This window comes from Charadrius vociferus, unplaced genomic scaffold (assembly GCF_000708025.1).
Source record: "Charadrius vociferus isolate BGI_N301 unplaced genomic scaffold, ASM70802v2 scaffold793, whole genome shotgun sequence".
Lineage (NCBI taxonomy): Eukaryota > Metazoa > Chordata > Aves > Charadriiformes > Charadriidae > Charadrius > Charadrius vociferus.
Genome location: NW_009647833.1, coordinates 194,623 through 205,333, shown reverse-complemented (window position 1 = coordinate 205,333; position 10,711 = coordinate 194,623). Strand labels below are relative to the sequence as shown.

The 10,711-nt window shown below is 37.4% G+C and overlaps 1 protein-coding gene across 1 annotated transcript; it reads right to left on the bottom strand.

Annotated features, from left to right (window-relative positions):
• Positions 1 to 2,452: 2,452 nt before the first annotated feature.
• Positions 2,453 to 8,961, bottom strand: RNFT1 (ring finger protein, transmembrane 1). The gene is made up of 8 exons (XM_009882680.1): positions 8,586 to 8,961; positions 8,182 to 8,258; positions 7,456 to 7,556; positions 6,651 to 6,804; positions 4,818 to 4,976; positions 3,914 to 3,979; positions 2,962 to 3,063; positions 2,453 to 2,768 (listed from the first exon to the last, which is right to left on the bottom strand). The coding sequence occupies exons 1-8, from the start codon at positions 8,959 to 8,961 to the stop codon at positions 2,634 to 2,636; spliced, it is 1,170 nt and encodes a 389-aa protein (XP_009880982.1). The 3' UTR covers positions 2,453 to 2,633.
• Between the last annotated feature and the right edge of the window lie 1,750 nt (positions 8,962 to 10,711).

The following is a 10,711-nucleotide window of genomic DNA, read 5'->3' as shown; positions in this document are numbered from 1 at the left end:
CTTAGTCAGCAGGGTAGCAGCTCTGCTTTCAGGACCACTATTTGCATTAAGCAGCTGGTGCATCTCAGAATCTGTACTCTCCCAGTTCGTATTTCAGGAATGGACTAGGTGATTTAGACCTGTTGATCTAAAAAGATTTTTGAAAGTCTGTCACAGAGTACTAAAATTCTGATGAATGGCTACCCGTTACTGGTAGGCAATGCATTTAACCAATATTCACATATTAGGAAGTGCATTTCCTTGCTCTAACATCATGTCCAAGTCTAATGAATTTTAGTTTATATTTTCTGCCAGATGATTTTTGAATTAAGCGATTAAGCTGGTGGTATTAGCATTTCAGGAAAAGCTAATCCAGGATAAGTTACCATTTTTATTTTGCCCAGTATTTTAGAAAGGGTTGGTTATTACATCTGCCCTTATAAACTGTGTATTGGGCTTAGTCACGCATTTTACTCGCACAAGCAAATCTTTTTTTAAACGTGCTGTTTGTTGACTGAATTAAATATAGCACTTGCATTGTTTATACAGTACTTACATAATATCTGTATGAAGAAAAAAACCTTAAAATACTCTTTAGCTAATCTGCACGTTCATGATTAATTTTGTGAAGGTCTAAATATGATTGTGTGACCAAGTGAGCTGCCAGAGTCCCTGTGGACCTATGACAGATTCAGAATCCAGCCTTAAGTTCCCCCTACTCTTTTTTGTTCCTTGACTGATTCAGTTCTTGTCCATCTCTCAAGGGAAGTTCTGCTAATATGTTAAATAACAAACAGTTCTGATCTTGTGTGAACTTCAAATGCAAGCTAAGGCATAGCTAGATCTCTCCGAGGAAACAAAGAGCAGTTTGTTGTGACCCCAGTGGAGGTATGGGCACAAGCCCGTTACAGCACAGCTCTGGCTGTGGCCAAGCTCTAGTTCTTCCCTGCCACCCTCAGGACTGCTCTAACACCCGTCAGCTGCACATTCTCCAAACTGAGTACCTCACCTGCTGGGAAAGGCTTCCGTGAGAACCAGTCTCTTCTACTCCCATAAGTTTCCAATTACAGACTTAGAAGCTTTTGCCTGTTTGCTTTAAGCTGGAGTCTTTTTCCCAGTCACTCAGATACCACGGTGGAACAATCGCAGGGCACATTTACTCTGAACTGCAGTAAACCTCAAACAAAAATCCAATTAGCAAATACACAGCATGCTATAGCAAAACCCAGGTTGAACATAAAATGACACCTCTTAGCTTGAATCTTTCATCTCACTAGATTTTTATTCAGAATACTAACTTCTACTAGTATTACACTTTTAGCTGTACCTTTAAGGGCACTCTCCCATCATGCCCTGGCAGCCCTATAAATCTGGCTGTGTCAGCTGCAACTTTATAGCATTCACTCTGCCTGGCCATTTGAGTTGCTACATTGTTCATCAAGTGTTTAACTTTTTAATTCTGTTTTTTCCCTAATTTAGAAGTTTCCTAAAGGTACTCAGTTAAGACAAGCTTAAGTTAATGGCAACTCCCTTTAACTTTGGTATAACAGAATTTGAGGGGGTTGGTTTTGTTTTTTTAGTCTTATCTGAACAGCAAGGTGAAAAAAGACAAGCAAGGGAAAAAAGTGAGATTGTACATAAGTTAGCTCTATAGTTAGCATAAAGACTACTCATGAATAAGTTGTAGCATTTGGAGCTTTTTGTTTTGCAGAGACATTAGTTTAAGAGGAAAAGTATAGCTAGAACAGGAGTGAGCTGTTGTTATGTGCTTACACATAAGTTAATACTGAAACAGTAATGAATCTTGTTTCTTTATTCAACGTGCACCAAACAAATAGATTTAAATGCATTTATTCTCTCTGATTTTTATGCATACTACAAATTGCAAATATAGTATAAAATAGATTCTCCCCTGTAAGAAATTCTGGTTCCTGTTATGACAAAAATATAGTATTAAAGATTTGTTTTAAAAATACCAACTTTATAAAATGCTAAGTAAAAAACTAACATCAGTGGTTGGTTTATGTATTAAGCCAAAGATCCATTAGAAGTCTACAAGAACCTAAAGGGGAAGCATCTTAATCTTGTGGCTTATCTCCAGGTACAGTGAAAAATAGTTGCTGTTATAGGTGCATGAATAAAAAGCTAATTTCTGTCATCTATTGGGAAAGCATTAAAGGACCTTTAATGCCCAGTGTGCCAGGTAGCTGTAATTCTCACTGTAGTCCAGAGTATAAAATTTCCTCATAATCTTAATAAAATCGGTAGGTTGACCTTTGGGGTTGTCATGTTAGAAGGATAAATACAATTTAGTACAGTCTGAAACTCTACTTCAAGTTTTAAATAAAATGTTGAATTAAGAAGCTACTGCAAGAAGTAATGCAGCATTTTTCAAGGACTTGATTGTTTCTGATAAGAATCACAAGAGAAGCGATGCTGGCTTTTCTGCATTTGTTCTGAAAACTTACTTTTCTATACTTAAGAAGGTCAAGTTAACATTTTCTGCTCTGTTTTAAATACTGGAACATTTCATAGAAGCATGGTATCTAGAATTTGGAAACTCGTTCCTTGTGCCACCTACAATTTAATCTGCAGGTAAACTGAAAAACCTTAGCTTGAACAAGCAAACTGTAAACCAAGTTGTTTGACATGCTTTAGAAAATCTGTAGATGCATAGATGTAGCTCCATCCTTCCACTTGTTAACATGGTCTGAAATAACAGTTCTGCAGAGTGGACACGTTTTTTCTCTATTAAACCATAAAGAGATGCATTCTTCACAAAATGTGTGCTGTAATGAAAAGAATGAGAACTTAGAGCTTCTAAGCTCTTCCATTTATAAGACGGTATATTATTTGCATAGCCTGATTTCTAAAAATAATCAGAAGATATACACTCACTAATCTAACTTTATATTGTTCTGTTTAGCAGTTGTTTTAAAATATTCTTAAGTTTGTAAAAATAATTCAGATTATGTGTATTACCTGACAGATAAGCAGAATAGGCTTCTGAAATTCAGCTTGGCAGATTGAACAAATATCATCCGATTCAGAACACTGTCTCTTGCTAGCTGTAACCCCATAGTGCTGTAAAACAAAGTATTTTCAGCTGGTATTAGTTTCTAGAGGGAGGGAAAAGCCAAAACAAAACACAAAAAACCAGGACTGAGAGGAACTGGGAATAAGGGCTGCTATATCAGGAAAACTATTCAATCCCTAATCCAATGAAACGTTGCAAAGTTTTTTTAATAGTTGTCTTGGGGCCTAAAGCTCCCACTTACCATGCTGTCTAGTTAGTATCTTCCCCCAATCAGATACTGGAAAAATCTGTAGCAGTTTTAATGGTGACCTCTGAGCAAAATACTGTGTTAAGTTCCAATTTGATCAAGGCAGCGCTTAGAAAATTAAGTGCTTTATTACACTTCTATTGCATTACACTGTTGTTCAAAATCTTCTATGTGTTTTACTGTGTGAATAGCAGACTCCAAACAATGCCTCTTACTGCAGAGAAAGATTATCTTAAAATTTACAATTCTAATATAAGTTACTTGCACGTCAATTATTTCGGCAAGCTTTGATTCTCAGTATATTTCAGCATAAAGCTTGCCCGCATCCAACGAATATTTATTCCAGTTAAAAAGTAGGAAGCAGGACAAAAAGCGTATGTTATTTCACATACGTTTATCTGAAGAGATATGCAGAATAATTTTGTTTCGGTTTGGTTTTTTTTAATTGTTTTGTTCACCAGACAATGTAATCACATAGTCAATAAATTCAGACTGTGAAATGGGAGAACAAGTATACAGGGGTTACTTTAAAAAAGCAGTTGTCTATTACTAGAATGATACAAAGTAATATAGGAATGAGGTATTTTAAAAAGAAGTCTTTTCATGTAAATTGGGTTTATTATTTTGTCATAAGAGAATTCAGTACTCACTGGTCGTGTACAAAATATCCGTAAGACCCGTCTGAAGTTTCTCAGTTGTCCAAAAAAGCTTAAAAGCTGAAATGGTAAAGAAAACCTGAGTTAAGCTTAATATTTATCTTTGTGAACTAAAAAGCTACCAAACTTTTGTGTAGATTCCAACACTAGAAGTGTCACTGGTAGTTTGATGTGGGCAGGAACATAAGCAAAGCTATAGTTCCTACTGACCCTATTTTTATTGCTTAGTATGTAACCAAACTAAGAATTTAGCCTGATTTTTTTTTTCCCCCCAGCAGGTGTTTGTTGTTTAAAAGGAAAATATGTTGAGGTTCTGAAATGAAGCACTCAAGTGCAAATATACCAGCATTATTATCATAGTCTTTAGAGTTATAATTAAGATACCTCAGCATTATAAAGTGTATTTTTGTGTTCAAAGCCAAACTTGTACTGAGTCTGGTTACATTTGGGGCAGATTAGCTCTCTGGTGAAGTAGACAGCCAGTATGAACATGTTTAATTTGTTTAGCATCACACGTGATACTCTTGCAGAGAGAAAATCTAGTTTCCTGGAAAATGCTGATTCTTTTAGGCATTAATTTTACCTTTATTTTTGCAAGCTCTCTTCCTCAATATCTGGTAACAGTCTTATCAATGGCTGTTCTGAAGGGACCTATAGTAACAGTGTTCTTTGCTATGCAACCCCAATCTGTTCCTAGAACAGGAGCAGGAAAAAGATTTCGTGTCCTGAGCCAGTATTCCTATCAGTTTGGGAAGGCTGTGTCAGTTAAACTGAAGCATCAACTTCCAGGTGAGTTCAAAGACAGGAGAATGTCCAGAATTGTGTTAGTTTATGTGCCTCTAACCCTCCAGTGATAATTACTGCAAAATAATTTAAGAGGAATATAAAGCTTACATACTTTTAGGATGAGGTAGAGAAGGCCCAACAATATCCCAAGGGTCCATCCCAGTACACTGTCCAGCTCCCCATAGCCAATAAGATAACGGAACCAAACTGGTATGGGGACAAACATACGGTAATACTGGCAGAGTTCTTCTAACAGCATGTACCAGTAGCCCTAAGCAAGACATGCAAAGGAATCGCTCAAGATTTCAAACACAAAGGATTTTTAAAATATAGAGAAAAGATGCATTGTTATTCTCAAGTAACATCCTCTCATAATATCTTGAAACAACTAAATATGAAGCATGAAAAAGAATGAAGACCAGATGATGAGTCTCACCACAACTGTATGAATAACAATAACAGAGTTGATTGCTGTACTGCAGAAAATCAAAGTAATAGGCTAAAATAGGATTGCTTTGTCAGATGCCTACCTACTTAACAATGCACTCAGATTTAATTTCATAAGCATTAAAAAAAAAAAAAGTTACATGAAAGAGGAAACTAAGACAAATCTGGTCACGTAGATCAGCGTGTCATTAGCAGAGTTGTGTCCTGCATTCAGGGGTAAAAAATAAGAGTCAGGCCCATTCTTTTATTAAAAAGCATATATTACAAACTGTTTTCCTGTAAACGTTATTTCATGGCTGTGTAAGAAGCCTTATCTTGTGATAATTAACTCCTAAATAGGATGGGGTGATAGAAAACTGGGGGACCAGGAAAGAAGCACAGGGTAGCTGGACCGAGCAGGTAAAGAGTTCAATGACACCCTAAAAATTACTGAATAACAGCTACAAAGCACAGGCGTGCTGCACAGAGCACTCTCTGTGTATGCATGTATAATCATAGATGTTTAGCTTAGCTCTTACTTTATTTCCTTAAGTTTGTCTTTAAAACTGTATTTATAATGGGGAAGAAGTACTCTTTCTGTAATTTACACTGGATAATGCCACAATTTGCCACTATTGACCAGATTCATTCTTTAATTTAGCCACCGTTTAGGTCACAGTTGGTGTAAGGGAATTTTCAATAACTGTTTTGGGAACGTTATTACTAGCTGTAGAAAAAAATAGAGATCTTGATCATAAACCGCTATTTAGAGAAATCAGTTGTACCTGAGAAAAACTTGTGGTACATTTTAAGAGATAAAACGTACCAAAACATACTGTTCAAGTGCTACCACATACAAACTGTGCTTTTTTTTTGAACCAATACTAGTATTTGCTATTTTGACATAAAATGTAATTGGTTTTGCCTGTCTCACCTTGGGAAGCAGATAAAAATAAATACCCCCCCAACCAGTGTAGGCTTCTGTGAAAATTAATAAACTTCACTGGTTTGAGGAATTAAGTTAGAAATCAAATTCACTGATCTGACATGAATATTGCTTCCGTTTATTAACAAAAAGAAAATTCAGAATTATTTTGTGAAAAGACAGAAAAAAAAAGTTGTCTGCATGCGCAGATCTTGAAATTTTCCCATGTCAGTTAGTGTTGAGCACATTAAAAATTTACTGTGCTTCAGCTGCTCTGTGCTAACAGCCTGTATACACATTCTTACATTGCAGCAAATAAAAGGTTTCTTCATCCCCCCCACTTAGAGACACAAATAAATTCATTTATCCAATGACTTAATAGAAGCAATTGTTTCAGATCAGACTGTAAACCTTCCTTAGCACCAGGCAGGGAAGAACATGAAATCCACGGGGTTTTCTCACCCACAGTGTAGTGGTAGATTATATATGGACCTTCAATTAAAAAGACTTTTCTCTGGGTAGAATTTAATAATTAGTTCATTTTACCATAAAAGAATCTTCATAAGGAAGCAAAAATACAGCTTGTTTCCTTACCTTGGATTTAAAGGACATCATAAAAGAAGGCACCAAGAGAATAAAGCACTTGAAGCCCATGAAGAGGAATTTCAGAATAAAGTCTGTGACTCCCACAATCCAAAGTACCTCCCAGAAGTTCTTAAAATCCACAGTAGGGTTTAAGAAGATTAAGCTACAAAAAGAATTATCAGAAGTTACTGGAGCACCCTATTTAGAGGAAACATAACCAGAGATTATCACGGCAGGTTTAATTAAAAAAGGAAACCTGGTTTACACAGAGGAAAAATATTTGCTAAGAAAATGAACTCTTTATTGTAAACTGATCACTTATGATCTCTGACAACCTTTCCATTTTTGAACCTTCTTTCCTCTATCTTCATCACAATGCCCATCCTCTAGAGATAAGCTTTCTTTCCCATTTTAGCAAAACAGCCTTCAACTCATTTACAGCCAAGACTGTAGCTACAGGATGGTAAGGGGGAAGAAAAAATAAATGGGAGACATAAACTACCTAGAGCCCCAGAATACCACATTCAGTATTCCGAAGGCAAGGTGGTAGGGTCAAAGCTAGGAAACAAACCCAGGTACGTTCCCCACGGTACAGTAGTGCCATTAAGCTGAGTATGGGGTCTAATCTTGCAAATTCCAACATACTGTTTTTTAAGGACAGCACTTGTTCAGTTTGGCAGAAGAGGAGGAATGGAGGTGAAAATGAAAGAGAAACCAATGCCACAATTAATGAAATACAGCAGCACCCCAGAGAAAACGTTCCCAGTTAATATTTGAGTAATTTGTGTTGAGAGAGAGATGTTCCTCTACTTACCTGTAATACAGTGACTGAGAATGAAAGGTGTAATACAAGAGGAGAGATGATCCAGTTAGGTATACTAGTAACCAAGCACATTGCAACTTGGAGCACCGTTCCTGTAAGATCATTGTAAAGACATTAAATTACAGTCCTTATGTCAGTATCAGTGTCTTCAGTGTATCTCCAAAGAACTAAGTCTGTTGCACCTGAACAGAGTTTCACAACTAGAGGATTTTATCTTAGAGATTTTGGGCCAAATAAAGTAGAAGAACTCAATGGAAAGGTAAAGCAGTAATTTTAATGTTTTCAACATAACAGTTTCTATGTGTATCAGGGTTTTTTCTAAAAACACAACCAAAATCCACCCCACTCTAAAGAAACAACAAATTTTCCTTTGGGAGTGAACAGAGACAGCTGAATATTTAAACTGTCAACTGCTACTTGATTCCACAAATACAGTTAAGTTCTTCCATTAATTGCAAAAAAGCTTTTATCGGTTGAAGTGATTTCAATATTCAAAGTCAGAGGGGGAGGAAAAACCTCTTTGAATTCTGCAAGCCTTACTTATCTGAGAAGCTCTATACTGTATAGAAGCATTAAGACTTTACTTCCATCTTGAAACCTTGACACCTAATATTATTAGGTAAATAAAACAGTATCTCCATTCACAATTCTTTCAAAAATTGATGGATAAAGGTCTAGGTTAACTTACAGAATTTTGTTGCATAGGGTGATACTTACTCTTAGAAAAACCTGATTTACTATGCTTTTGTTTGCATACATATAAGTTGTTAGCAGCCCAATTCCAAGAGAAATGCCTATTAGGAAAAAAGGGTCAGTTATACACAAGAAAATAAAATAAAAAAACTGAACTGGGTTAAAAAAACAGCCATTTCTAATATGTCTTTGTAATTACAATTAATAGCTCAGACTATCAAGCCAGAATAATTAAGTGTATTGTACATATGCCAGCAAAGGAAACAGAAGCCACTGAAATGTAGTTTAGTAAATCTCTCTTTCTGATGAATAAAGCAAATAAAAATAAAGCTAAAAATAAACTGAATTACATTTCAGGCACGGTTATTAGTATATCTCTTTGGGGGGAGGGGGTCTGTTCTCTCAGACCTTATTTTGTTATACTCTACCAATTATATGCTGCATGATCAGTTTGACACACAGAATCAAGATGTATGGCAGACTTTTGTGCAGCCACTGGAGGAGGCATCTGAGCTCTGAGAGGGAGCTGCCACTGTGTTCCTCCGAGTCTGGAGTGGAATCGTCAAGCCCCGCTGCTTCGCTGTGGGCATGTCCGTGTGAGCGACTCTGGGAACCCGGCCTCGAATGCCGGGAACTCGCGTTTTCCCTGGCTTCTCCCACAGCAGAGTTTAGCTGTAAGCGAACATCTCCGCTATGATGGCATGAGCTCTCTCCTGACAACCTCGCTGCGTGGGCGCTCTGAGAAGATGAAGAGTCATCACCACTCCCTTGGATGTTGTGGAGATGACTGCAACTTGGTTGCATGGTGGGGTTTTTTTCTGGTCCAGATTCTTGCTATTTTGTCTCCTAGAGTGGGATATAAAAAGTTACAGTTGAAGGAAGAGATAACTAGTTCAGGGTAAAAAAAAACAAACAAAACAAAAAACTGAAAAAAACAAAACAAAAAACCGAAACAAACAAAACAAAAAACCCAGCACAGAAATACAGTACATTGTACTGAGTGATTGCCTGCTTGAAGTGAAATTCTGACAGATACTGTCTGTCTTCATTCTGAAAGCTGGCACACTGGGTTTGCACCCTGTCTCCATGGGGCAGCTTTCTGCGTGCCATATTAAATGACTTCCTTTCATTTATGTGCAGATTTCCTAGCCTGCAGTGAACCTGTCTGCCTCAGTAAAATCTAAAGTTGCTTCAGTGCAAATCAGAACAGCAAAAGCTGCTGAATAGGAGACCAGCGCTAGCTTGTACAGAAGAGATCTTGGAAGTGCTGCATAATTTCACAAAAATAGTAACAGTAGTAGGCCAAAGAAGGAGCAAACAATGATGGGAAGGAAGCAAAGAGTACATTTACATGCATCCATAAAATGGTAAGCATTTGTTCAAACAAGTCTAGTCAAAAGCCAGTGCATGCTCAAAATTGAGGGCCATTATAAGATTAACGAGATTATCCTGTCTGGGTAAGTGAGCAGAACCAGGTTAGTCCATTTTGTAGAAAGCATGTAAAAGAGCCTGGACCATCTGGTCTAGGTGAAAAAAGATGTGCAGTCAACAAGCAGTAATCTAACAGTGAGACCACCCAAACAGGGTCGTATTCATCTTTCTTTTGGCATCTTTCTGTTGGCATCTTTCTGTTGTCTTCCTAGGCAGTTTTTCACTTCTGTGTCAGTCTTTACATTGGTGAAATAGTGTTAAATCTACTGTGCTGGACTGGTGTGACGCAAGAGCAATGGTTTTGGAGAATGATGGATTTGGCACAATACTTGTCACTATCGAATAATATTGAAACATTGGGAATTTTGTTATAATCCTTTTTCTATAATTCACTCTTCCAGAAGTGTATAGAGCTAGTTTCATTGGGGATCCAGAAAGGTTAAAGCAAAATTGGTTTTGCACGGCAAGAAATTCTTAATATATTTGAACAAACCTAGAATTCTTTAGCCTTTAAAATAGAGATTACATTAGAAGAGTAAATTGCATTAATTTAAACAATGAGTACAGGAACTTACTACCATGTACAAGTGCTGCTACTACTACTGTATTTTTGTTGGCCAAAGATTACATCATCCTTCAATCCAGCCAAAATTCATGTTCTGTAATTTTGTGCCCATGAATAAAAAAAATAAACTGGAGATAGTATTGACTTGCGTGAACAGCATTACTCAGTGTGTCTGCAGGATCACGCCATGAATGCTGTTTTTAAAAGGAGGGGAATAAAATAAAATCTCATTAGCACTCCTCAGTTCATGTTGTAGGGCCTGCTTCTGCACAAACTGACAGTTCGCTGTTATAACGAGTGAGCGATCCCATTGTTCGAGTAATGCAGCTTCCCTTGGCGCTCTGCCTAACAAACTTTCAAGTAACTTTAAGTTATTAACCGGGATTTCAAAGCGGAAGGGAACCGCGGGCGGCGGAGGGCTTCCAGAATTTCCCCCCCACACACACCACCTCTAACGAGATAAAATACGCTCTTTGAGAAGGGCTCTTCTCCTCGAACGTTCCCCGTCTCTTCCTGGGCCGCTGCCTCCCGCCGCCCTCGGGCGGGCGGCTTCGCGCT

Coding starts and splice junctions, on each gene's coding strand:
- RNFT1 (XM_009882680.1), bottom strand. CDS start 8,961: ATGCAACCAAGTTGCAGTCATCTCCACAACATCCAAGGGAGTGGTGAT. Junction 8,259..8,585: donor GATCATGCAGCATATAATTG/GTAGAGTATAAC, acceptor TTTTCCTAATAG/GCATTTCTCTTGGAATTGGG. Junction 2,769..2,961: donor CTATTCTGCTTATCTGTCAG/GTAATACACATA, acceptor TTTTCATTACAG/CACACATTTTGTGAAGAATG.